Raw genomic sequence first — 27,406 nt, forward strand, 5'->3', positions numbered from 1 at the left:
GATTTAGCCATTCACAATGTCTAAACATAGTGAAATGTTTACATATATACAAACATAGTGGCTGGGCGCATTGGCTCACGCCTGTAATCCCAGCACTTTGGGAGGCCGAGGTGGGAGAATGGCTTGAGCCCAGGAGTTCTGTAGTGAGCTAATGATGGTGCCACTGCACTCCAGCCTGGGCAACAGAGTGAGACCTGTCTTAAAACAAAAAAGAAAAAAAGAAAAAAATGTATACCATAAATATATTTATCTGTGAATTTAAAAAATAAAATTTAATTTAAAAAGACAAGCCACAGCCTGGGTTTGCAAATCATAAAGCTTCATAAAGGACTTGTATCTAGAATATATAAAGAACTCTTATAACTAATAATAAATGTTATGGATTGAATTGTGTCTCCCACAAAAGATACTGAAATTCCTTTTTTTTTTTTTTTTTTGAGATGGAGTTTCACTCTTGTCACCCAGGCTGGTATACAGTGGCACGACCTTGGCTCACTGCAACCTCCACCTCCCAGGCTCAAGCAATTTTCCTGCCTCAGCCTCCTGAGTAGCTGGGATTACAGGTGTGTGCCATCATGCCCAGCTAATTTTTGTATTATTAGTAGAGATGGGTTTCACCATGTTGGCCAGGCTGGTCTTGAACCTCTGACCTCAGGTGATCTGCCCACCTCAGCCTCCCTAAGTGCTGGGATTACAGGTGTGAGCCACTGTGTCTGGCCAAAAGATGTTGAAATTCTAACTCTCAGTGCCTATGAATGTTATCTTATCTGGAAATAAAGCCTTTGCTGATGATCAAGTTAAGATGAAGTCATTAAGACCCTAATCCCATATGACTGGTGTCCTTATTAAAAGAGGGAATTTGGGCCTGGTATGGTGGCTCACACCTGTAATCCCAGCACTTTGGGAGGCCGAGGCAGGCAGATCATGAGGTCAGGAGATCAAGACCATCCTGGCCAACATGGTGAAACCGCGTCTCTACTAAAATACAAAAAAAAAAATTAGGCAGGTGTACTGGTGTGCGCCTGTCGTCCCAGCTACTTGAGAGACTGAGGCAGGAGAACTGCTTGAACCCGGGAGGTAGAGGTTGCAGCGAGGCCAGATCGCAGTACTGCACTCCAGCCTGGCAACACAGCAAGACTCCGTCTCAAAAAAAAAAAAAAAAAAAAGAGGGAATTTGGACAGAGACAGACATGGAAGGAACACATGAAGAGACAGGGAAAAGATGACCATCTACAATCCAAAAAACCCCTGAGGCTGCCAGAGCTAGAAGAGAGGCCCAGAACAGATCCTCCCTTAGTGCCTTCAAAGGAAGTATAGGTATGACTCTGCTGACACCTTGATTTAGGATATCTGGTCTCCAGAACTGTAAGACAGTAAATTTCTGTTATGTAAGCCATCCAATTTTTGGTACTTTGTTATGGGAGTGCTAGTGTCTTAGTCCATTTTGTGTTGCTGTAACATAATACCATAGACTGGGTAATTTATAATGAACAGAAATTTATTTGGCTCATGGTTCTGGAGGCTGGGAAGTCCTAGCTCAACGGACAACATCTGGTGAGCACCTTCTTGCTGTATCATCCCAAGGCCTGAAGGGTAAAAGAGCACACAAGAAAGAGGGGAAGGGGGCCAGACTCATCCTTTTGTCAGGAACCCACTCTTGAAATAATTAACCCACTCTTAAGATAATGACTAATCCATCTCTTAAAGGGCCCACCTTGACAGGGCACACTTTGGGGGACTGGGGCAGGAGGGTTTCTTGAGGCCAGGAGTTCAAGACCAGCTTGGGCAGCATCATGAGACCTTGTCTCAAAAAAAAAAAAAAAAAAAAAAAAAGCGACCAAAAAAAGTTCTATCTCTCAACACTGTTACATGAACATATGAACTTCAGGGGACACATTCAAACCAAAGCACTTAGCAAGCGAATACAACCAGCTACCAAATATTATATTTTCACATTTTTAAAATTTGTTTTCTTTTATTTATTTTGTATATTGAGACAGGGTCTTGCTCTGTCACCCAGCCCAGAGTGCAGTGGTGCAGTCATAGCTCATTGCAGCCTTGAACTTCTGGGCACAAGCCATCCTCCCACCTCAGCCTCCCTAGCAGCTGGGACTGCAGATATGCACCACTATGCCCAGCTTTTTTTTTTTTTTTTTTTAATGTTTTGTAGAGATGGTATCTTGCCATGTCATCAAGGCTGGTCTTAACCTTCTGGGCTCAAGCCAACCTCTTTATTTAGCCTCCCAAAGTGCTGGTTTTATAGACTTGAGTCATCACACCTGGCTTATTTACTTTTTAAATGGGCAAAAGACTGAAATAGAAAATTCACTGAAGGCTACATATGAATGAATAGTAAGCACACAAAAAAGGGCGCATCATTAGAGAAATGCACACTGAGACCACAGTGACATAATAGCATATACCTGCGGGGATGGCTGCAACAAGAAAGGAAAAGCCATCCCAGCAGCTTGTTTTGTAGATATTGACAAGCTGATTCTAAAGCTTATGTGGAAAGGGAAAAAAACTCAAAACACAACATTTACAAAGAAAAGCGATGTTGGAGGAGTGATACTATCCAATTTCAAGAATTACTATGAAGCTACAGTAATTAACACAGCATGGTAAAGTTGGCCACACTGTCTTGTCTGTTGCATTATAGTCAACCCTAACGTCTATTAAATGGCTATTGTGTTTCAGACACTTTCATACATGTTAGCTCAGTTACTTTTCCTATCAATACTTTTTTTTATTATGATTATTTTTTTGAGACAGATGCTCTGTCATCCAAGCTGGAGTACCGTTGGCACTATCTTGGCTCATTGCAACCTCCACCTCCCAGGTTCAAGCGATTCTCATGCCTCAGCCACTGGAGTAGCTGGGATTACAGGCACATGCCACCAAGCCCAGCTAATTTTTGTATTTTTTGTAGAGACAGGGTTTCACCATGTTGGCCAGGCTGGTCTCGAACTCCTGACCTCAAGTGATCCGCCTGCCTCGGTCTCCCAAAGTCCTGGGATTACAGGCATGAGCCACTGCACCCAGCCTTGTATCAATACTTTATGTCAGGGTTGATTTAAAGAAATCCTTTTAATTATGATAAAATACACATAAAATGTGCTGTCTTAGCTGTTTTTAAGTGTACAGCTCAGCAATGTTAAGTATACAGCCAGCCTTCCATACCCACACATTCTGCATCCATGGATTCAACCAGCCATGGATCAAAAATATTTGAAAAACAATAATACAATAATTTTAAAAAAACAGCATAGCAACTGTTTACATAGCTTTTACATTGTATTAGGTATTATAAGTAATCCAGAGATGATTTAAACTCATAGGAGGATGGGCATAGGTGATATGCAAATTCTGTGCCATTTTATATCAGGAACTTGAGCATCAGTGGATTTTGGTACCTTGTGGGGTCCTGGAACCAATTGCCCAAGGATACCTAGGAATGACTGTATTGGTGAAAGAATAGACAGAAAGATCAGTGGAATGGAAGAGAGAGCCCAGAAACAGACTCATACAAATACAGTCAACTGATTTTGACAAAGGAGCAAAGGCAACTGGAGAAAGCCTAGTTTTTTCAAGAAATGGTACTGGAACAACTAGACATCCACATACAAAATAATGAATTTAGATATCCTGTTTTACAAAAGTTAAAACCACAGACCTAAAAGCAACATGCAAAACTATAAAATTCCTACAAAATAATAGAAAGTTTAGGTGAATTTGGGTTACACAGTGACTCTTAAAAATTTTTTATTTTACTTTATTGTTAGAGGTGCAGGTCTCACTCTGTTGCCCAGGCTGGAGTGCAGTGGTACAATCATAGCTGACTATAACCTTGAACTCTTGGGCTCAAGCAATCCTCCTGCCTCAGCCTCCCAAGTAGTGAAGACTATAGATGTGTGCCAACCACCGCCCCCCGCCCCCCAGCTAATTTTTAAAAACTTTTGTAGAGATAAGGTCTCCCTATGTTGCTCAGGCTGGTCTTGAACTTCTGGCCTCAAGCAGTCCTCCACCCACAACCTCCCAAAGTGCTGAGATTACAGGCATGAGCCACCACCCAGCCTGACTTTTTAGATACAATACCAAAAGCATGATCATGAAAGAAAAAACTGTTAAGTTGAACTTCGTTAAAATTAAGAACTTCTGGCTGGGCACGTGGTGGCTCACGCCTGTAATCCCAGCACTTTGGGAGGCCGAGACGGGTGGATCACAAAGTCAGGAGATCGATACCATCCTGTCTAACATGGTGAAACCCCGTCTCTACTAAAAATACAAAAAAATTAGCCAGGCGTGGTGGTGGGCGCCTATAGTCCCAGCTACTCAGGAGGCTGAGGCAGGAGAATGGCGTGAACCTGGGAGGCGGAGCTTGCAGTGAGCTGAGATCCGGCCACTGCACTCCAGCCTGGGCAACAGAGCGAGACTCCATCTCAAAACAAACAAACAAAAAAGAACTACTGCTCTGCAAAAGATGATGGTAAGAGAATGAAAAGCCATGGGCTGGAAAATAATAACTGCAAAGCACATATCCAATAAAGAACTGATATCCAAAACATGCAAAAAAAAAAAAATCCCCTCAAATCTCAACAATAAGAAAACAACCCAATTTAAAAATGGGCAAAAGATCTAGGCAGACACCTCTTCAGAGAAGACCTATACAGTTGACAAATAAGCATATGAAAAGATGCTTAACATCTTACATCATTGGGGAATAGCACATGAAAACAGTGAGATTCGGCCAGGTGCAGTGGCTCATGCCTGTCATCCCAGCACTTTGGAAGGCCAAGGTGGGTGGATCACTTAAGCCCAGGAGTTTGAGAGCAGCCTGGCCAACATGGTAAAACCCCATCTCTACTAAAAGTACAAAAAAAAAAATAGCCGAGTGTGGTGGCGCGTGCCTGTAGTCCGAGCTACTTGAGAGGCTGAGGCACAAGAATTGCTTAAACCCGGGAGGCAGAGGGTGCAGTGAGCTAAGATCATACCACTGTACTCCAGCCTGGATGACAGAGCAAGACTCTGTCTTCAAAATGAAGAAACAAAAATACAGCTGCCACTATACCCATCAGAGTGACTAAAATCCCAACACTAACAACATGAAATGCTAGTGAGGATGTGGAATGACAGGGATTCTCAAACAGCACTGGTGGGAATGCAAAATGGTACAGCTACTTTGGAAAGCAACTTGGCACTTTCTTCTAAAGCTTCCATAGTCTTACCACGCTCTCTAGCAATCATGTTCCCAGATACTTACTCAACTGAGTTGAAAACATGGCTACACAAAAACCTGCATGTGAATGTTTATAGTAGCTTTATTGATAAATTGCAAAAACTTGGAGCAAACTAAGATGTCTTTCAATCAGTAGGTGGATACACAAACCGTGGTACATCCCTACAATGGGGTATGATTCAGTGATAAAAAGAAATAAGCTATCAAGCCACAAAAGACATGGAGGAACCTTAAATGAGCTTTGCTATGTGAAACAAGCCAGTCTGGAAAGGCCACATACTACATGATTCCAACTCAGTGACATTCTGGCAAAGGCCAAACTATAGAGACAGTTAAAAATAGTGGTTGCCGGGGGTTCCAGAAGGGGGTGGGGAGAGGCTAAGGGATGAACAGGTTGTGCACAGGGGATTTTTAGGGCAGTGAAACTGCTCTGTGTCATGCCGTGACAGTAGATATATGTCATACATTTGTCAAAACCCATAAGATGCACCCTAATACCAAGAATTGGCAAGGAAGTAAAGAAACTGAGGCCGGGCGCGGTGGCTCAAGCCTGTAATCCCAGCACTTTGGGAGGCCGAGACGGGTGGATCACGAGGTCAGGAGATCGAGACCATCCTGTCTAACACGGTGAAACCCCGTCTCTACTAAAAAATACAAAAAAACTAGCCAGGCGAGATGGCGGACGTCTGTAGTCCCAGCTACTCGGGAGGCTGAGGCAGGAGAATGGCGTGAACCCGGGAGGCGGAGCTTGCAGTGAGCTGAGATCCGGCTACTGCACTCCAGCCTGGGCAACAGAGCGAGACTCCGTCTCAAAAAAAAAAAAAAAAAAAAAAAAAAAAAAAAAAAAACTGAAATCTGGTAGGGATGTAAAATTGTACAACCACTTTAGAAAACAGATGGACAGTTTCTCTCCTCTCCCCTCCCCTCCCCTCCCCTCCGCTCTCCTTTTCTAACAGGGTCTTTCTCTTTCACCCAGGCTGGAGTGCAGTGGCATGATCACAGCTCATTGCAGCCTGGACCACCTGGACTCAAGTAAATCCTCCTACCTCAGCCTCCTGACTAGCTGGGACCACAGGTGTGCACTACCATGCCCAGCTAAGTTTTAAATTTTTTGTAGAGACGGGGTCTCCCTCTGTTGCCCAGGCTGGTCTCAAACTCCTTGGTTGAAGTGATCCTCCCACCTCAGCCTCCCCAAAGTGCTGGGATTAGCAGCACTGGTATGCTGGCATGAGCTACCACACCCAGCTTGGCCGGGCGCGGTGGCTCAAGCCTGTAATCCCAGCACTTTGGGAGGCCGAGATGGGCGGATCACAAGGTCAGGAGATCGAGACCATCCTGGCTAACACAGTGAAACCCCGTCTCTACTAAAAATACAAAAACCTAGCCGGGCGAGGTGGCGGGCGTCTGTAGTCCCAGCTACTTGGGAGGCTGAGGCAGGAGAATGGCGTGAACCCGGGAGGTGGAGCTTGCAGTGAGCTGAGATCCGGCCACTGCACTCCAGGCTGGGCAACAAAGCGAGACTCCGTCTCAGCAAAAAAAAAAAAAAAAAAGCTAAAAATAAAATTATCATTTGACCCAATAGTCCAACTCCCAGGACTCTACTAAAAGAAATGGAAACAAATCCACACAAAGACTTCCACATGAACATTCTAAACAGCATTATTGATGATAGCAAAAACGAGAAACAACGCAAATGTCCATCCGCTGATGAACTGAATGGATAAACACAGGCGGTATTTCCATACAATGGAACTACTCAGTTTAATAAAAGGAATGAAGCACTGACGCATGCCACAGCATTGATGAACCTCAAAAACAGTATGCTAAGGAGAAGCAGCCAGACACGGGACTGCAATCATATGACCCTAGTTATATGAAATTGTTCATCCAGACAGAAAGCAATGCAGTGGATTGCCCGGGGCAGGAGGTGGGAGCAGGGATTAACTACAAAACAGTCTCCAGGAAATTCTGGGGGCTGATGTAAAACTAGTTGGTGGTGATGGTTACATAACTCTAAATACATTTAAAATCACTGAGTTATATACTTATATATGAATTTTATCATATGTAAATTATAACTCACTCAAAGTTTACAAAATATATAAATAAGGCTCATGGAAAATGTAAATTAAGAAAAAACCGACTAGCCAGGAGGAAAAATGATGGGCCGCACATACACAGGCCCTCAGGCCCCAGTAACTGTTCTCTGTAACCCTGACTCGGAGTTTCTTGGTAGCCAAGTGACTAGAGAAGTACTGCCCCCTGGAAGGGGAGGCCTACTTAATTTCTTAAGAAATGCTGGGCCAGGTGCCATGGCTCATGCCTGCAATCCCAGCACTTTGGGAGGCCAAGGCAGGAGGACTGCTTGAGCCCAGGAGCTCAAGACCAGCCTGGACAACATGGCAAGATTCCATCTCTACAAAACTTTAAACAGAAAATGAGCCAGGCATGGTAGTGCACACCTGTCGCCCCAGCTACTCAGGAGGCTGAGGTAGGAGGATTGTTTGGGCCCAGGAGGTCGAGGCTGCTGTAAGCTGAGATGGCACTGCTGCACTCCAGCCTGGGTGACAGAGCAAGACCTGTCTCAAAAAAAAAAAAAAAAAAAGCAAAGCTATTCTTAGCTTTCAATTTCAAGAACGATTTCTCAGGTGTGGTCTCACCCAGACACTAGAGAAAAAGTATGAATAGTGTCTTTTAACAGTATCCAAGCCGGGCGAGATGGCTCACACCTGTAATCCCAGCACTTTGGGAAACCGAGGCGGGTGGGTCACCTGGAGCGAACTACTGAGCTCAGGAGTTTGAGACCAGCCTGGCCAACATGGTGAAACCCCGTCTCTACTAAAATACAAAAATTAGCCGGGCGTGGGGGTACAGGCCTGTAATCCCACCTACTCGGGAGGCTGAGGCATGAGAATAACTTGAACCCGGGAGGTGCAGGTTGCAGTGAACCAAGATCACACCACTGCACTGCACTCCAGTCTAGGAGACAGAATGAGACTCTGTCTCAAAAAAAAAAAAAAAAAAGTATCCTATGACAAAAGCAATAATGGGCTCCATAAACTAGTTTCGCTTAATGTTCCTTGATAAAGGCCACAAATATACCAGAACGCAGCTCAGAGAAGGCATTTCTGCCGAGGCTAAGAACATGTGACTCAAGCTTGTCGCTTTCCGAATGCCCAGCTGTATTCAAAAATAAATCCTACAATAGTTAGTGAACTGGATGGAGTGCACAGAGGCCTTTGGAAAAATCCTCCATAAATATGATTTATTTCAGTAGACTTGCAATGAGTTGGTAATTATTATGCGAGTGTTTTTTTCCCCAGGTGGGGAAAGAGCTGGAGTGTGCCAGGGTTCCGTGTTGCTAATTAAGGGCATATCCTTCTGCAGAGCTATGGGAATGTATACAAGGGGTGTGTTCCTGAAGAATTCACAGAACTTGAGATGCGAAGTCGGAGAGCTGTGAGTTCAAATTCTGCTTATTAAGCAAGAGTTTGGTGTTTTGGGTTTTGTTGTTTTCTCTTGCTTTTAAAAAGTCATAGCTGGGTACCGTAGTTCATGCCTATAATCCCAGCACTTTGGGAGGCTGATACGGGAGGATGACTTGAGCCCAGGAGTTAGGGACCAGCCAGAGCTTGGAAGATAAACCTGGCAGCTCCCGAGGCCAGCCCTGCCTCCACTGTGCCAGTGTTCCTCCGGCCCAGGCTGGTGACTCAGGCCAGCGTTGGAAGGCCCACCAGGAGAGGACTCCACCTACCATAGTGTGACCCTGTCTCTTCAAAAAATACAAACTTTAAAAATTAGCTGGCTATGGTGGCATGCACCCGTAGTCCCAGCTACTCAGGAGGCTGAGGCGAGAGGATCACTTGAGCCCAGGTGGTTGAGGCTGCAGTGAGCCATGATCGCCCACTGCACTCCAGCCTGGGCGACAAAGCGAGACCTTGTCTCAGAAAAAAAAAAAAAAAATCACATAATTCAAATCTATGTTAAATGACACCTGTCCTTTAGTGATCAAAGAAGCAGAAAGTCCAGGTCCGTCTGTGTTCTGGGTGGGCTCGTTCCCTTGTAGAAATGTCCCTCTGTGCCGGCAACAGGATATGGTTGCCATTCAGCTCCTGGCCAGCCTGGGGCATAGGTCAATGTCATGGATTTGTGGCTTTACACTGCTGCAATTTTTCAGTTCTTTGCTAATCTGCATTCGCTTTTGAGCTGTGTAAATTGCAGAAGAAGAGGGAAGTCGTTGTTTGAAATAAGAATGGAACTATTATCAGCAAATACTCTGGGCACGTACTATACAGTTAGCCCTTCACGTGTATTAACAAGTTCATCCTCACAGCCCTGTGTGGTCTTGGGGAGGGCACAAGTACATACATAAATCATGTGGCAGGGAGTCAGGCTTTGGATCAAAGTGGTACTTACACAGACGGCCTCAAACACGTGAAAGACGCTATAAACCGGCAAGACCTGGCTCACCAGGGCAATGACATCTCTGCAGAAGAAATGAGAAAGCATTAAGACAGACGTATCCTTTCAGACCCGTTTATATCCCTTCTATTCCACACCCCACCCCCACAAGAAAAAGCTTTGGAATAGAGGTAGATCCCCCACACAAATGTTTTCTGTGTCTGTGGGTCACACCTAAACCTTCAGCAAAGCCCCCACAATTTTGGACTGCCCTTCAGTTAGCCTCTTGTCTGTGGACAGGCACTAAAGGCCTAGGGTGGACAGACAGAGGTTGGCTTCCTCTCAGTGACAGCCAAGCCTGGGCTCTTCCTACTTCCTTTGGGCCGAGCACTGAGCCAGGCCTGTGAAAAATCTGAGGACAGGCTGGGAACCACTTTGACATTTTCCAAAAGTCAGCATAGAAAACTGATTACCTACTCATCACTGGTAAAAATACGCCCCAGCTGATTTTTCAGGATGCTTATCACGGTGCCCAGGAGCACGGAAATGCCAACTGCAAGAGACAAAAGGTGCAGCAATGACAGCTCCCGCCCTCTGCAACCAGGTGCCTTTTGTCACGGGCCCTGATGTCCCCTGCATCTGAGGCGTTCATTTGGGCTAGACGGTCTTGTAGGAAGGGCAGAGTGGAAGATGCTTCCACTCCAGTGGTTCTCAGAGTGGGCGGCACATAGATCCAGCAGCAACGTCACCCGGGAACTTGCTAGAAACAGATTCTCAGACCCTGCCTCCGACCTACTGAATCAAAGCCTGCTGGTGAGGCCCAGCAATCTGTGACCAGCCCTCTCAGGGATTCCGGCGCAGGCTAAAGCCTGAGAACCACTACAGAGAAGCCCGTCTGAGCCTCCCAGTCTCAGAAAGCACAGCCACGATGTCGGAAGACACGAGTGGCTCCTTCTCAAGAGTGGGTTGGCAGCCGCCGGGCTCATGGGGGTGCCGGGAGGGCCAGGCTTGCAAAAGGACTCTGGACAGCTGGAAGGAGAGTGCTGGGCAGGAAGGGCCTTCAAAGAGTCAGGCTTTTCTCTAAGGTAAGTGGTAGAAGCCAGCTGTCTCCACAAGAGTCCCACAGTCACAGCGGCAGGGAAGGCGTGAGTGGGGATGGGGAGAAGGTGGTGGGAGGATCGCTTGCTGCTCAGAGGGAGGCAGCTGTCAGCTTAGCAGCAGAGGCTGGCCTGGGTCGGATGGCAGGTCCAGCAGGCTTGGAAGATAAACCTGGTGGCTCCCAAGGCCAGCGCTGCCTCTACCATGCCAGCCTTCCTCTGGCCCGGGCTGGTGACTCAGGCCAATGTTCAGTGGCCCTACCAGGAGAGGATTCCACCTACCTATGCAGAGCACGCCCGAGACGGCCGAGCGCTTGGCCTGCACAGTGTCCGCAGCCCCCAGAGCCATCCCCACTCGGACACAGACCCCGATGCTGAGCCCCAAGGGAATCTGGGATCAAAGATAAGAAAGCACTGTCAGTGGGCCCACCCTCCAACCCCTGAAGTCCTGAGCCAGCCTGGGCCAAGAGGGACGGGAGCGGGAAGGCAGGGCAGATCTCAGGCATGCAGCATAAGAGGTATGTCATATTCTTGCTGCTGACAATGAGGCCGGGAGAGCTGGGGCTGGGAGAAGGGTGGGGGTACCCCTCCATGAGCCAACCAGTCCCACCACCACCTGCGCCATCAGAGGCAGCACAGGCAGGCGGGCCTTGCAACCGAAATCACTGTGTTGTCAAAAGCAAATGAGTAAACAGATTTTAAAGAGGCGACTGTGGTCTTAGTCCCGGAAAAGCTCCCTGTAAGAAAAAAGAGATTTCAGCAGAAACCATTTGTAAAAATAAGAATCTGTAAATTGGTTTTGTAATGTAGATTTCTGTGACTCCTTTGCTTAACGCTGGGGTCAAGGATAACATGCAGATGTGCACCGGAGTGACATGAGCTGCGTAAGCAAGATGATGGCTGTGTCTCTGTGGGGAGTAGAGGGGAGGTGGGGGCTGTGGTGGAGGAGAGCCCATGGCCCTGGTGGGGACGCTGTCACCCAGCGCTGGCCGACTGCAGGGTGCAGGAATGTGGGCCACTGCTCAATGGAATGTGCCTTTTTTTTTTTTTTTTTTTTTTGAGACAGAGTCTCACTCTGTTGCCCAGGCTTGAGTGCAGGGGCATGATCTCGGCTCACTGCAACCTCCACCTCCTGGGTTAAAGCGAATCTCCTGCCTCAGCCTCCCAAGTGGCTGGGACTACAGGCCTGTGCCACCACACCCGGCTAACTTCTTATATTTTTAGTAGAGATGGGGTTTCACCATATTGGCCAGGCTGGTCTTGAACTCCTGGCCTTGTGATCCGCCCCACCTCAGCCTCCCAAAGTACTGGGATTAGAGGCACGAGCCACCGCACCCGGCCTGGAATGTGCATTTTTTAAAGAAAATTCAAAAATAAGATTCTGATGTGAAATCTCCCAATTTTAAAATAATGCTAATTACTTTTTAAAATTCCAACATCTGTGGGTGAAATATCACCCTTGGTGGACAGGTTGTGGGCACCTGTGTGTGAGCCCTGGCGTACACTGAGCAGGGCCTGGACCTGGTGGGCACGAGAGGCCCAGGGCGGTCCCTTAGGAGACAGAGACAGCCTCAGGTGACAGCCTGCCCCCCTCCTATGACACCTCCAGCCGTCAGGTGGGGGATCTGGGGAAGACACCCCTTCAGGAGCCTTACCATGTAGGTCACAGTGGCCACCTCGTAGATGACAGCCTGGGCAGAGAGATCCACCACGCTGAGCAGCCCTGGAGGAGAGGCCTGCCGTGAGCCCAGCCCGCAGCCCCAGACACCCAGACCCTGCACCAACAGGATGCTGCTCCGCTTTGGGGACTCGTGCAATTTTTGTTTTTTTTCCTTGAGACAGAGTCTCACTCTGTAGCCCAAGCTGGAGTGTGATGGTGCAATTACAGCTCACTGCAGCCTCCACCTCCTGGCTTAGGTGATCCTCCCACCTCAGGCCCCCAGGTCGCTGAGACTACAGGTGGTGCCATCACACCCAGCTATGTTTTGTATTTTTTGTAGAAACAGAGTTCCACCATGTTGGCCAGGCTGGTCTCAAACTCCTGGCCTCAAGTGATCCACCCGCCTCGGCCTTTCAAAGTGCTGGGATTACGGGCGTGAGTCACTGAGCCCGGCTGATTTTGAGGAGCAGATTGGTAACAGTGACAACAAAAAGACATTCCTGCCTGGCCTTCAACCTGTTAGGAAAATTCTGCCCAGTGCCCCGGAGGCCCCTGCAGGCTTCCCTGTGTGGTCTGTCTTTTCAGATGAACTCAGGGTGGCAGTGTGAGGGAGGAGACAGAGCACGGGACCAGGGTACGGCAACTCGAGTTCGGTTCTCGGCCCTCCCGCTGATTTTCTATTTGTGGAGTTGCTCTGTTCTTGTGCCGCATTTTCTCATCCGCAAATGCGGGGCAGGGCAGGGGTTCTCATGGAGTCCTCACTTCACCGAGTGCTCTAATAAGCACACACAAGGCAGCAGGTGGGAGCCTCATACTGGCAAGCCCGGGCCTCTGCTTACACCCGCAAACCAGCTCAATCTGTCACTCCTCTGTGCCTCGGACACCTCCCACGGGCACCTGCTCCGCCTGGCCCGTGCTGGGATTCAGGCACGAAAGGCCCAGGCCTGCCTCCTGGACGCTCACAGCCTAATGGAGAGGCAGACCACAACAGACGGATCAGCCCCGCTGGGCAGTGGTGCTCTCTGGGTCCGTGCCTGAGGGTCTGGCCAGTGAAGTCGGAAGGGGGCTGGTGAGCTGCCATCCTGGGGAGGGGGCTTCTGGGCTGGGTGAGCCGCCCACACGCCATTGCGCGCCCCCGTGCTCTCCCACGTACCCATGAGGAAGCTCCCGATCTCATAGGCCCACCACTCAACACAGATCATGAGCATGCTGGGGACAGCCAGGGAGAAGAAGGGGCCCCAGTCCTGCAGGCACTGGCTGGACCAACCTGGAAACAGAGGCCCCGTGAGCTGACATCCTGCCCGGCTTGCCCACCCCATTCCTGCTCCCCACAGCCAGGAGGCCCCTAAACAGCTTTGGCTCTTCCTGCTCTGGGGCTTAGCAGGCCCAGGCACTGCGCGTTTTGTAGAGGGAATGCGGCTGGTCTAGAGCTGGCGTTGGGGCCCGTGGAGGAGGAGGATGCAGGAACAGGGCACCAGGCTCACCTGGCCGGTCCACGGGATGGCCCCAGGGCCCAGGGCGTGGATGTTGGTCCCCACTCCACCCTCAACAGTGTGGGATCTTGAGCAACTACCCACCACTCCGCAGGCTCCATTTCCATCTGAAAACCCCAGACCTTGTATCTGCTCTGCCTCCCTGGGGAGTTTTCAGGGGCGGCATGAGATCAAGGATACTGAAGGGAAACACACCGCAGGTGCGCCGGGCAAGCTTGGAAAGGGCTCAGCCAGAGCCCTGCCCCACGTGAGGCCCCAGGGGCCTGCAGAGCTGTTCCTGAAATATCTGGCAAGAGGAGGTCCTTGTTGTATGGGATTGGCTCTCAAGAGGCAGAAAAGCACGGGCAGGCCCCTACACGCCTGGTGTTTCAGCAAATTACTTAACCTCCATCTGTCATAATCTCCTCTTTGTAAGATGGGGCTAATGAGGTGGGGTGAGGTTTAAATGAATTCAGGAATGTCGGGCACCCCACGCACTGCTGACGCCTGGTATTCCATGGGTGTCGCTGCTCTCACCGCCATCCTGAGAGCTGGGGCTGGGCAAGAAAGCTCCCTGGGCCAGGCTTCTATGATGCAGCAGGACTCTGCATCGTGACACCTTGGATGGAGGGACTCCGGGCCCTTGGGGCTGGGGAAGCAAAGGGGGAGGAGGGGGCCGTGCAGGGTCCTGCACCTCCTCCAACAGGCTCCACTGCACCCTCTGCCTGCAGACCGCCCTGCCCCAAGGCCTGGGCAGCTGTGCCGCTGGCCTGCTCAGCCTCCCAGAGCAGGCCAGGCCTCCCACCTGCCCATGTCTCCAGGTGCAGCTTCTTCAGCACAATGTAGAGAAGGAGGAAGACGGTCTGTGTGAACTGGGAGATGATGTTGGCATAGGCAGAGCCCCTGGGAAAGGAGAGAGAACAGGGCTGGGACTGATGCCAACTCTGCCACTGCCCTGCCTGAGAGAGAGGTTGCTCTGGCGGCCAACCCGTGTGGGGCAGGCATGGCTCTGCTCTACTCCCATCCTGGGATCAGACTCAACCAGGGCCCACATGCACCTCTGGCCATGGTGGCTCTTCCCAGGCAGCCACAACTACAATGTCCTGGGGGCCACCCTGCCAGTGCCCACTTCGCCTCTGCTGGTGGGCTTGGGCAGGAGTGAAGAGTGGCTGTCCTCTCACCCGATCAGGCCTCAAACTGAGGTCCCCAAGGGACCATCAGGCCCCTCCAACTCCCCATAACCCTCCACTTCAGGATGGCACAGGCAGGGCCAGGATGGTGACTGATCTGTCTCCAGCAGGGGTGGGGAACTCGGTGGGCAGTGTCCCCTGACTAGGCCCCACCAAACCCTGGGCTCACCTGATCCCCAGGTTCAGCACAGAAACCAGGACATAGTTGGCCACACCGTTGACACAGTTGCCCACCACACCACTGAGGACTTGGGGCCAGGTGATCTTCTGAAAATAAATGAAAACTGGCCCTGCTGAGGTGTGAGTGGGATGGATGGAGGATGGACAAACCCAGGGTTTGGAATGGGGACTCCTCCTCCTGCCCCTTCAGCCATCCCTGTTCGGGAGTTGGCAGAGGCGGGGACGCACAGCTTCTCACCTGCCTCTGTGCGGGAGGTCAGGACGTGGCAGGTGGGTTGGAAGCAACCCCTTTCAGAAGCCGGTTCACAGAGGGTGGAGAGAAGGGGAAAGCCCCAGGCCCCCTCCCACTGGAATAGGGCAGTGTGCTGGGAGAAGGGCCTCCCCGCACACCAAATGTACCTGATTTTGCAAATATTTTGCCAGCAGATTATAAAGAAAAATCACCTGTATGAAGAGCAAGCCCAAACAAATCAACAACAATGACCAAAACCCACCAAATGAGCTTTAACAGACATTCCTTTCCAGGACATAGTACCCTAGATTGGGGCAATGACTTCATCAAAGTATGTCTGGGGCCTCTCAGGTGCGGCCAAAGCCTACCCAGCCACCTGGACTCATGCTTGGGCCCGGCCTATGGGAGAGGCCCCCTCAGGGCTCCCTTCTGCCACGGGGGAGACGAGCAGGCGTGCTTTGGCTCTGAGAGAGTACCCTTTGCACACATGCTCATGGTGCACAGCGCCTGGTAGGCCTTCTGGCTGCTAAGCCAGGCCCCCATCAGCTTAGGAAGGTGAGAAGTGACCCAAGGGCCTGTTCACAGAAGGGGCTACTTTGCCTCTGGCCTTAGAGACAGGATTTGAAGGCGTGACCTCGGACGAGGGAATGGCAGATACTGAGACATGCTGGCCGCGAGCAGCCTAGGCTAAGCAGGTTCAAGACCCTACGGGGGCGGCAGGCCCTTCCCTGGCCGGGGAGGACCGCAGGGGAGTGTGCGTTGCAGCGTGTGTGTTGGGGACACTTTATCTACCCTTTCTCTCCTTTCTTAAGGGGAATAGAATGGGCATCAACTGAAACCTAACCCAGGGCCCTGTCCCATTCCTTCCTGTAGCTCTCCACTTCTTTTCAGCATAGTGTACTGATACGAGTACAGAGCTGGAATAGACTGGGTTCGATTCCTGGCTCTGCCTCTTCAGAGATGTGTGATCTTGGGCAAGTTACTTAACCTCATACTTACAGATGAGTTTGTCTCCTCATCTGTAATGGGGATAATAATAGTGCGTGTGTGTACTTAATATACACTTAATATTTTACATACATAAATATTGCAAAGTTAATATTGCAAAGTGCTTACAAAATGATACATGGGACATTTTAAGCATTCCAAGTGTTAGCCACGCCCTATGTTAGTCTTATTAGTCACTATTATTGGTAGTTAACTTTTGCAGCTGCATTTTATGGAAGGGCCTTGGCTTACTGACAAGACACCACAGTGACATCTTTTTTTTTTTTTTTTTTTTTTTTTGAGACGGAGTCTCGCTCTGTCGCCCAGACTGGAGTGCAGTGGCGCGATCTCCACTCACTGCAAGCTCTGCCTTCCCGGGTTCCCACCATTCTCCTGCCTCAGCCTCCCGAGTAGCTGGGACTACAGGCGCCCGCCACCGCGCCCGGCTAATTTTTGTATTTTTAGTAGAGACGGGGTTTCACCGTGTTAGTCAGGATGGTCTCGATCTCCTGACCTCGTGATCCGCCCGTCTCGGCCTCCCAAAGTGCTGGGATTACAGGCGTGAGCCACCGCGCCCGGCCTCACAGTGACATCTTTATAGGGCATTTCCCCCGACCCAGCCCCAGTAGTCCTGGTTGACAACATGCCATCACTTTTGTCCGAAAAGCCAAAGTATGGATTATATGGAAGACTCAGAGAAGAGCAGTCCTATAAGGGGGTTTCCATATACCGGAAGAAATCTGTAACCAACTAGGCCCCAAAAAGGTCATGGCACTGGCCTGGCAGAGAGGTGGGCGTGGCTGGGTCTGCTGGGACTGCACGCTGTTCAGGCCTCCCACCTTCACCCTGACCTCTTCCCTGCCCAGCTCCCTTGCCCACAATTCTCAGCCTGGTGCCATGGAGGCTACACTGTCAGAAAGTGAGCTCAGCCTGGTAGGGCCGTCCAGCACACAGAACTGGCAGTCGTAACAGGCATCACCAACCTGCAAGTCAAACAGTGAAGCACTGGGCTGCAGAAGAGGCATAGAGATCCCCGGGTCGCTGGACATACAGACACTGACCCAGATAGATGCACTGCTGATTCATTTAGTATTTAACAAATCAATGCAGAAGGGAGAGAATATGCAATAAATGGTGTTCAAAACATTTTTAGTTGGATTAATATCTTAAATGTAAAAATAGAAACCCTGGAAGAGTCCAAAAAAGTATAAGCAAATGTGTATATAATCTTGCAGTGGGTTAAGTCTTTTTTTTTTTTTTTTTTGAAACAAAGTTTCACTTTTGTCACCCGGGCTAGAGGGCAGTGACATGATCTCGGCTCACTGCAACCTCCACCTCCCGGAGGTTGAAATGGGATCAATATGTGTATATTGGGTTATAATATGCTTTCTCCCTTTAAAATATGTCATTAGTCTCTTTGTAGGACTGAATAACCTTCCACAATATCAATTCCAAAGGTTATCTGGTACCCATAGTTAGGCCATACTTCTCTTCTGTCAATCATCCTCATGGCCCAGCAGGAAGTCACAGCAGGATAGGGTGGGAAAGCAAAAAGCCAGAATTTAGGAGAATGGGATTCCATGCTCAGCAAACAGGGCACCTACCGGAAGTCCTGGAATGAAAATCATGACATAGTCCTCGGTCAACCTGCAAGAGAGGGAGAAGCTCCGGAGCTGACCAGGCTGTGGCCTGGGGAGACAGGGCCCTCTCCCCTGTGTCCTCCAGGACAGGGTGCTCAGCCGCCGTCCCAGGGTCTCCGCCAGGACTATGAAACCTCAGCATCAGGGACTGCGGCTTCCAGATGCTAAGCAGGTGCCAGGAGGGGCAGCTGAAGCACCCAGACGCCCAGGCCTCAGGACCAGGGAACTTCAATTCAGAATAACGTGGTTTGTAAGAAAAAACGGTTATATCTTAAAAAGCAATAATCAAATGAAATGTACATTATATAAATGAACAAGGCATCCCTAAGACAGGGCATCTCTAAATTTCATAATAAACTATAGGATGGGTACAGTAGCTCACGCCTGTAATCCCAGCACTTTGGGAGGCCGAGGCGGTGGATCACGAGGTCAGGAGATAAAACCATCCTGGCCAACATAGTGAAACCCCGTTTCTACTAAAAATACAAAAATTAGCCAGGTGTGGTGGCGCATGCCTGTAGTCCCAGCTACTCAGGAGGCGGAGGCAGGAGAATCACTTGAACCCGAGAGGTGGAGGTTGCAGTGAGTCAAGATCGCACCACTGCACTCCAGCCTGGGCGACAGAGCGAGACTTTGTCTCAAATCATCATCATCATCATCTATAATTCATCAGAAAGTGGTTGTCATCTTTCTCCTTTTTGGAATATGGGAAAACGCACACACTTCATTTCTCCAAAAGCATCTGTAAAGCTCCAGCTGTGTCCGGGCACACAAATGCAAATAAAATGCGAATCCCAAATTGTTTCTCGCCTTGCCTCCTTAATTAAAACTGGGCGTTTGTCCGCCACTGTCCCCTGCTGGTCACTGCTGGAGCTGCAGCCGTGGGGAGAATCCCCAAACCAAAGCCTTGAAGGTACCCACAGGCCAAGTGCACTGTGAGCACTGGTGGCCTAGAGAAGCATGGGGTCTGAGGGCTGAGCTGCTTCAGGGTTTCCCTCGGCGGCCTGGGTTTTCCAGGAGCCTCTGGGTCTCTGGCAAGTCCCATCTCCCCAGCCGGAGCCCAGCGCACCTGGACACGTCCGGGTCCTGCCTGAAGAGCAGCAGGAGGTGCTGGGTGTTGAGGAAGAGCGCCCAGCAAGGGAGGCAGCAGAGGAGCAGGACCAGCGCGCCCCGCTGCAGGATCACGCCCACGTGCTTCTTGTTGGGGCTGCCGAAGCTCTGCAACACAGCCCGCCCCGCGTCAGCCCTTTCCACTGCCCCGGACATTCCTAAACCCCGCGCAGGGAGCGGACTGTCAGCAGCGCCAGCGGTGTGTGGCGGAGCCTGCGGCCTCTGGTGACCGCAGCCCGGCGCCCGCAGCCTGTAACGGCACAGGGGCCTTCCTGAGCCTGGGCCCCCCACTGTCTCCAGTGTTCTTCCAAAGCTCCAAGGAGGACGAGCTTTGGGGGGCTTCATCATATGTCGCGGAGGGATAAGTGGAGCCAGGACCAAGCCCAGGTCCACCGTGAGGCTAGAACCCCCAGGGAGAAGTGAGGCCTTGCTGCTTTGTGACCCCACGGCCACCTGGGCAGCCCCTGCTGGACTGCAGGCCCCTGCAAGCAGGGAGGTTCCTTCTGTGTCCCCTTGGCCTTTGACACATGCCTGCATGTAGGCAGCCGAACTTAGGAGTGAGGCTGGGGAACTGGTTGTCTTTCTCTACTTGGTGACCTCCTCTGGGGACAAGAGGTCAGAGAACTGTCTCCACCGTCTCCACCCCTTTCTCCTGGCCCAGACTCTTTCAAAGGGGAGGGTCTGTTTCCCTGACAGCCTGTGGTCCTTGGAGGTGGGGCAGGGGCAGCTGACCCCAGGGCCCATCACTCCCAGATCACCTGGGTACATCCCTTCCACCTGCCATCTCCATGGCACCTGTGGGATTGGCTCTGCCCTTGCCTAGCTTCCTGCCCAGCTCCGGGAGGCCACCCACCTGAGACATCAAGGTGTCACATGCCGACGACAAACCAACTCCTACAGAAACTCCGCAGACATTGACAAACTGGTGCCACACACAGGAGGAAACAAGAGCTTGTCAGGCGAGGCCTGAAGAGAGGCCCCTGCATCTGGGCTGAGCCGGGGTGGGGAAATGCTGCCCATCAGGCAGCGGTGGCAGAGGTGGCTCTGCTCCGCAGCCTCACGTGCTGTGTGCCCCAGGGCGAGACTGCCTCCATCTCCGGCCCTCAGTTTCCACCTGTGAAGGCGGCTGTCCAGCCACGTGGGCTGTGTCTTCCCATCCCTGACCAGCCACCCAAGATGGGCCCACCCGGGAACCCGGTGGAAAAGCCTGGCAAGAGAATGTCCCTGCTCTGGGCCAAGCTGGGTACTCACGGCCACCGCAAGGGTCACCGATGCCAGCTCCACCTTGCCCAGGTGCCCACAGAACACAGTGCTCACGATGTAGATCATGAAAGTCAGCATCTGGAACAGGAACTGGAGGACAGCGGCCGGGTCAGACCTGGGGCCACAGGTGCCCACACAGCCCAGCCCTGCAAGACAGGCCTCTCCAGCTTTGAGGGCCCCGCACCAGTGCCCCGAGAGGTCACCTACGCCCGGGGAAGCCAGGGCCGGAGGTCGGGTGGCTTGAGCCCAGCTCCCATTCTGTCTTCTGCAGCCACAGTCACCCCTGGCCTCCATGTCCCTTCCCAGAAGGGTCAGTGCACGAGAGACACCCAGCGCAGTGCCTGGCGCCCTGAGCTTGACCCAAGTGTCTGATACTGATACTGCCATTCCTATTATAACAATAATTTGGTAAGGCCGCACAACCCAAAAAAGGAGGAGAATTAAATACACCAAAATCTTAGTAATGGCTATTTCCAAGCACTAGGATTTGAGTTAAACTTCTTTCTTCTTTATAACTTTCAGTTTTTTCTGAAAGTTTTACAGGAAGTGCAAATCCATTACTCCTTTTTTTTTTTTTTTTTTTTTTGAGACGGAGTTTCGCCGTTGTTGCCCAGGCTGGAGTGCAGTGGTGCGATCTCGGCTCGCTGCAACCTACCCGTCCCGGGTTCAAGCAATTCTCCTGCCTCTCTCTCCCGAGTAGCTGGAATTACAGGTGCCCGCCACCATGCCTGGTTAATTTTTGTATGTTTAGTAGAGTCAGGGGTTTCTCCATGTTGGCCAGGCTGGTCTCCAACTCCTGACCTCAGGTGATCCTCCCTCCTCGGCCTCCCAAAGTGCTTAGATAACAGGCATGAGGCACCGCGCCCAGTCCATTACTCTTTGTGGTCAGGAAAAAAAAAAAATGTATATAAAACAATTTCCCCTTTGGAAATGAAATGGGCAGCCGGCCCCTTCTTCCCGCCTGCGAAGGTGCTGCAGGTTTCACGCATCTCTGGGCTGCATTTGTCCTGGAGCCATCTTCCAACTCAGGCTTTTGTGGGTTTCCAGCTGAGGCACACCCACCCCTTCTGTGTGGGGGCTGCCTGCTGCTGAGCAATGTCAGGCCCCACTGCCACTGGGGATTGTCCAGGGACAGCCTCCAGGAGCCGTCCTGCTGTCCCCAGACCCTAGACCTGGCAGTCAGCATGGGCAGTTTCTGGAGAAAATGTGAGCACATTTCTGGATCCTGCCTGCAAGGCAGACACCCTCAGCCTCTCAGCTTCCTCCACTCCCTGCCTGCCCCCCAGCTCCTCCTCCTTACCAGGGGTCCAGAAAGGGCAAAGAGAGTCCACATCTCAGCCCCAAAGCCTCTGGGAACCAGCCTGCTGAGGGCAGGACAGCAGCCCCCGTGGTCCGGGGGCACTGTGTCCTGGAGGCTGTCCATTCCTGGCTGGGGCGCTGGCCACCCTGCACGCCTGAGCGCCCGCACGGCCAGCTTTGTCCAGCGAGTTGTCCCCTGCCTGGGCAACCCGTGTCAGTACAGCTTGGCTAATGAGTAAGGGGCAGGAGGAGGGGCCACCATGGCAACTTGTGGGATGAGCCCTGCCTCCCAGGGCACTGAGGCCCTGCTGCCCAGCCCACTGCCCCAGCCACTGGGGAGGACAGGATAGAGGCCTGGGCTCCTGGGAGTCACCCAGACGGCTGCCTGTTGTGTCTGGTCTCCCAGAGGGATTGGCAGTAAGGCCTCAGCAGGAGAAGGTCCAGGGCTGCCGGCAGTGGCTGTGGGAGGTGTGCTGAGGCCAGGACAGGGCAGCCTGGCTGGGGCAGCTGAGCCACTGGCGTCCTGTACCCAGGTGTGATGGTGCCCACAATGACTCCCATTTTTCAGAGGAATTGGTGGCCTGCCCGAAGTCACAGAGCAGGTAGTGGCAGAGCCTGAACAGCCCCCAGCCCTGCCTTTCCCTGGGAGAGGGCAGCTTCCCAAGAGACAAGGGTGTGGCAAACCCCGTGGCAGTGTGGTCCCTAGCCTTTCTTGCTGGAGGGGCCTGGGCCTGTGCCTGGGGATGGGGATGGCAGTTAGGACACCTTGGCAGAGTCCCAAGCCCCCCACTGCCCGTCACCCCTTTCAGCAGCATATCTGAGAGCTGGGGGTGGCATTGCTTGGGAAAGCAGCTCACTATGCACGCCAGTCATTGTGCCCAGCAAGGCTGTGACTCGGTGTCCCACCAGGGTCCTCCATCACCCTCCCAAACAGCCCTCTCTGCTTTTCCTTGCTTAGATGGCCTGTGACTCCCCCCTCAACCTGCCCCAAGACTGCAGGGCAGTGGGAACCAAGAGAGGCATCTAAGGATTGCACCGGTCACCTAGCCCAGTCCTGGATCAGGCTTTTGGGTGTGGGTTCAGCCCAGGAGAAGTGAGCGAAGGGGCAAGGGGGGCAGGAAGATGGCAGGCAGGCCAGCGGCTGTGGGAGGCCTGAAGATACCCCCAAAGGCCCCACTTGGTTCCCATGTCCATCCCTGCATCGGAGGAGTGACCGGTGGGATTCTGAGATGCAGCCCCCAGAGCCACGAGGAGGAAGGAGCAGACCCTGAAGGAGAGGAGGCTAGACAAATACAAAAAAAGGGGTGCACTACACCCATGGGCCACCCCGAACATAGGCACAGCCCCACCCCAGTCAACATGCAGCCTTCTTTTTTGACACAGAATTCTGAAACGCTCCACTGGAAGCACCTGTATCAGGATCACCTCGGAGGTCACGTTCCTGCCCTTGTTCTGATGGCTCCTATCACGGCACTCTCCAACCTGTGCACCAGATAGTACCTTTACCACCTGGCTAGAGGAAAGAAGACATTTGATCACCGTCGTGATTGTGATGATGACACCAAACGGGAGGAAGTACAGGTGAAAGCTACAGCCCCACAGGCCAGGCTATAGTTAGTATGTCTGACTTCCCTCCTCCAACACCTTCTCCACATCCTTCTCACCTTTGGCCAGTTCTCATGGTCAGCCTACATCTTCCAAAAGGGCAGCCGCAAATCCTCCTGTATCCAGGGGACCTGGGCCTGGGGTCTCTGTTATGTGAAACCAGCTGCTTCCAGCTGACAGGGCCTCTGGGGAGAGCAGTCACTTGCTGGCCTTGGCCTGTCACCTCCTGTCACAGCATTGCAGTGAGCCCTGTGGCCAGAAACAATACTTCTTGGGAGCCCGTAGTGATGGAGATGTTCGGGAGCCCACACGTGGAGGTATAGGCAGAAGAGTCCATCTCACTCCAGGTCACTTTTTTTTTTTTTTTTTTTTTTTGAGACGGAGTCTCGCTCTGTCGCCCAGGCTGGAGTGCACTGGCCGGATCTCGGCTCACTGCAAGCTCCGCCTCGCGGGTTCCCGCCATTCTCCTGCCTCAGCCTCCCGAGTAGCTGGGACTACAGGCGCCGCCACCTCGCCCGGCTAATTTTTTGTATTTTTTTAGTAGAGACGGGGTTTCACCGTGTTAGCCAGGATGGCCTCGACCTCCTGACCTCGTGATCCGCCCGTCTCGGCCTCCCAAAGTGCTGGGATTACAGGCTTGAGCCACCGCGCCCGGCTCCAGGTCACTTTTAATGAGGACAGCTGGCTCCATTGCCCCACCAAGCTGGAATATGTTCAGTGCAGACGCCCCGCCATTAGCTTGGCGACATCAGGCTTTACCCAGAGCTGATTGGCGTTCAGCACTCAGCTGCACAGGACATCTTCCCGAGGGCCAGTCCCAGGCCGAGCATCTCCAAAATCCCTTCTCAGGAACATTCCCAGGATTGTTGTGATAGGAGCCAATGCATTCCCACATTCTCTCTGGGGAGACAGTCCCCTCCCACCTCCTCTCAGAATTTCAATCCCCAGGCCCCAGTGGGTTTGACCCCGGGGAGGAGCAAGGGCGATTACTGACTCCACTGCCATGCGTTGGCCGCCCCAGGCAAAGGGGGTGCAGGCGGAGTGTGGGGTGGGGGGAGCCACCTCCTCCAGGTGTGGAGTGTCAGAGCTCCACGAGTCCTCCATAGTCTCCTGGCAATGCCTTCAGGCCCTCCTTTTGTGGTGGTAACTGTAGACTCAGCAGCACCGCCCTGCAGCCACCTGCAGACTCAGCTCTGAGTTGGGTTTTCCGGGATTCCGCCCTGGAACCTGAGACACTTTGAGCGGAGCTGCAGATGGCCCCTGTGCGCCATCCTGTGGCTGGGAGGGCAGATCTCCGAGACCGCAGCCTCTGCCCTCTCCAGAGCTTCCAATGCTGTCAGGAGCAACACGCCACCCTTCAGTCCTGCATCTTCTGTGGTCCCAGATACTGCACACAAGAGACGGATCAGCAGCTCACTCTTGGGAACAGGGCTGCCAATCCCCTAGAATATGCAAGCAAGTCCCGGCAATGCTGGACCCTTTCCCTTCTCAGCTGATCACTTGTTTCCAAGGCCCTTATTTCCTGAGGCACGTGGCCTATGACATCCTCCTGATGCCAGTTGCTGGGTCAGCCACGGTTCTCTGATGGAAACAGTAGAAACGAACTGGGATCGTGCCAGCAGATGGAGGAAGGGAGGAAGCAGGAGAGGGGATTGTTATTGCCAGGTGATACAGAAGAGGGCTGAGCCGCTGGCCTTGAGAAGGGAGAATCATGTAGCCCCGGACTCTCAGGGTGATTCAGGGAAAGCTGACTCAGCCCCAACACCTTCAGTCCCAGAGACAAATTCCTGGAAGACTGGGGCAAGAGCCAACCTGAACAAGAATGGAGGTGGAAAGGGTGGGAAGGAGGGACGCTGAGAGCTACCTGAAGTGGGGCAGGGGGCCGCCCAGAGGGTGGGATGCTATGAAAGTAAAAACGTGCCTACACACCCTGCCTCATTTATCTATTACTGTACGACCCATGCCCCCCAAAATTGGTGTCTTAAAACCATTATCATCTGTGTCATGAGTCTGCGAGGTGAGTTGGGTGGTCCTTCTGCTTCCCCCTGTCCAGCTGTGTCTGCAGTCACCGGGGACTGGCCCAGACTGGCCTGTCTTCCAGGCTCATGTCCAGGCCACGGTGGGTGCCTGCTATCAGCTGAGACTGTCAGTCGGAGCACCTCCCCTCATAGGACCTCCCCACGCACCATGGGCATCCAGCATGGAGCGACCTCCCCATGCACCACAGGCATCTCAGCGTGGAGCGACCTCCCCACGCACCACGGGCATCTCAGCGTGGAGCGACCTCCCCACGCACCACGGGCATCTCAGCGTGGAGCGACCTCCCCATGCACCATGGGCATCTCAGCGTGGAGCGACCTCCCCACGCACCATGGGCATCTCAACATGGAGCTGGAGCAGAAGACAGGACATTTGATGGTGCAAGTGGAAGCTGCATACAGGTCTAGAGCCAGCCTGGGAGGTCCCCATGCCCCTCTGCCTCATCCTGTTGACCACACGGCTAATCATGGACTCTCCCAAATTTCACAGGAGAGGGAACAGCCTCCACTTCTAGGTGGGAGTGGCCGAGAGGCCGTGCCTTCTTTAACCAGCACCTTCCTCTTCGTCCTTTCTATTCCTCCCTCTCCATTCTCTCTTCTGCTCTCTCCTGTGCTACCCACTGTCCACACTTGGCCCCGAACAAGGGCAAACAGATAAAGACCCCTGAGGTCAGTGGCGAGGGGACTCCTGCATATCCAGGACCTCTCTGGGGAAGGAGGACCCAAAGCTACAAAATCCTGGGAGTGGCAGGAGGCAGGGGGAGGGCCAAGGGAGTGGAGAGGCCTGGCAAGCCCCCAGCACATACCCTGGGATTAGGGAGACTCCCAGCCAGCGAGGGGAAGCTTGACCCAGGGGGAGCTGGCCCCCCAGCCCCAGCAGCCTCACTGAGGCAGAGCCACGAGGCATGTGGGCGTGCCAGGAAGTCCTCCTCACTTGAGGGCTCAGCTCCTGCAGGCTCGGGGCCTGCTGGGGACAAAGGCCAGGTCCTTGGGCCCTGCCTTCACGTGACTAATTTCCTGGAGTCCTGCCAAGTACAGCCTGGGTTCAGGGCCTCTGTTAACCTTTCCTCACTAGGTTACACCTCACTGGGCCCAAAGGTGTTGCATTTGCCCTTTGGCTCCCAGAGACATGCACCCCAAGGGCCGTGGACCAATGTCCTTTCCTCCAACCCCTCTCCACTGCCTCGTGACTGCAAAACACCCATTCCTCCCCTGGCAGGGTGGGGACTCTGGCTGATGGCTCAGCCCCACATTCAGGGCAAAGGACAGGTGGGGAGGACTAAGCTGTCCGGCCCCTGCCTCTTCCCCCAGGTCTCCCACTGGACAGTGACCAACACCTGCTAAATCCCTGAGGCTACCCTCCCCCACTCCTCCTCAACCATCTCATAGATTTTGGCAGCTGCCCCTCTCTCTCTGCCTCCACCTAGTTCCCCCTCCCTCCATCCCTCACCCCTTCCTATCTTCCTCTCTCCCTCCTCCCACAAGGTCTCCCTGGGCACCTTCCAGGCCCAGGTGCTGCATCCCTAGAAATGGCCAGGGCTCAGTCCTTGAGCTGACGTCAGCCCTTCCAATCCTGCAGGCCAGGGGAGCGACAGAGCCAGCTGGCAAAGCCCTCAGCAAGTGGCAGCAAGACCCCCAGAAGACACTGCCAAGTGCTGGAAGATGGTGGGCCTTTCCATCTGGAGAAAAGTTACAAGAAATAAAAATAAATATTACTCATCGATAAAAAGAAATGAGCTATCAAGCCACAAAAAGGCATGAAGCAACCTCAAATGCATATTGCCAATCTAATTGGAAGAAGCCAGTCTGAAAAGGCTGCATACTGTACAATTCCAACTCCATGACATTCTGCAAAAGGCAAAACTGTAGAAACAGTAAGATCAGTGGTTGCTGTGGGGGTTCAGGATGAATAGGAGTACAGAGGAATTTTAGGGCACAGAAACTGTTCCGTAGGATCCTGTAGTGGTGGATACCTCGCATTATTTCCGCAAACCC

General features: G+C 52.3%; 1 protein-coding gene and 1 long non-coding RNA gene across 12 annotated transcripts in view; one reads left to right on the forward strand and one right to left on the reverse strand.

Annotated features, from left to right (window-relative positions):
* Nucleotides 1-21,969, reverse strand: part of SLC47A2 (solute carrier family 47 member 2) — a 30,981-nt gene extending 9,012 nt beyond the window's left edge. The window contains exons 1-14 of one of the 11 annotated variants that reach the window (XM_074018801.1): nucleotides 21,769-21,969; nucleotides 20,457-20,558; nucleotides 20,059-20,127; nucleotides 19,165-19,313; nucleotides 18,060-18,102; nucleotides 15,636-15,680; nucleotides 15,226-15,323; nucleotides 14,672-14,769; nucleotides 13,548-13,661; nucleotides 12,390-12,457; nucleotides 11,017-11,125; nucleotides 10,115-10,190; nucleotides 9,653-9,722; nucleotides 6,971-9,442 (exon numbers count right to left, since the gene is read on the reverse strand). In XM_074018801.1, coding sequence (XP_073874902.1) covers nucleotides 9,410-9,442; nucleotides 9,653-9,722; nucleotides 10,115-10,190; nucleotides 11,017-11,125; nucleotides 12,390-12,457; nucleotides 13,548-13,661; nucleotides 14,672-14,769; nucleotides 15,226-15,323; nucleotides 15,636-15,680; nucleotides 18,060-18,102; nucleotides 19,165-19,313; nucleotides 20,059-20,127; nucleotides 20,457-20,558; nucleotides 21,769-21,891 — 1,197 coding nt within the window. In that variant the 5' untranslated portion in view covers nucleotides 21,892-21,969 and the 3' untranslated portion in view covers nucleotides 6,971-9,409. Of the gene's footprint in view, nucleotides 1-6,970; nucleotides 9,443-9,652; nucleotides 9,723-10,110; nucleotides 10,191-11,016; nucleotides 11,126-12,389; nucleotides 12,458-13,547; nucleotides 13,662-14,671; nucleotides 14,770-15,225; nucleotides 15,324-15,635; nucleotides 15,681-18,059; nucleotides 18,103-19,164; nucleotides 19,314-20,058; nucleotides 20,128-20,456; nucleotides 20,559-21,123; nucleotides 21,478-21,768 lie in introns of those variants that run through there. The other 10 variants (XR_012425357.1, XR_012425360.1, XM_005583117.5 and 7 more) reach the window with 10 other exon arrangements.
* A 125-nt stretch (nucleotides 21,970-22,094) lies between these two features.
* On the forward strand, nucleotides 22,095-23,718 carry LOC141408762 (uncharacterized). Its single transcript, XR_012425361.1, has 2 exons — nucleotides 22,095-22,369; nucleotides 23,151-23,718. It is a non-coding gene; the product is annotated as an uncharacterized lncRNA (long non-coding RNA).
* Nucleotides 23,719-27,406: the final 3,688 nt, after the last annotated feature.

This window comes from Macaca fascicularis, chromosome 16 (genome assembly GCF_037993035.2).
Source record: "Macaca fascicularis isolate 582-1 chromosome 16, T2T-MFA8v1.1".
Lineage (NCBI taxonomy): Eukaryota > Metazoa > Chordata > Mammalia > Primates > Cercopithecidae > Macaca > Macaca fascicularis.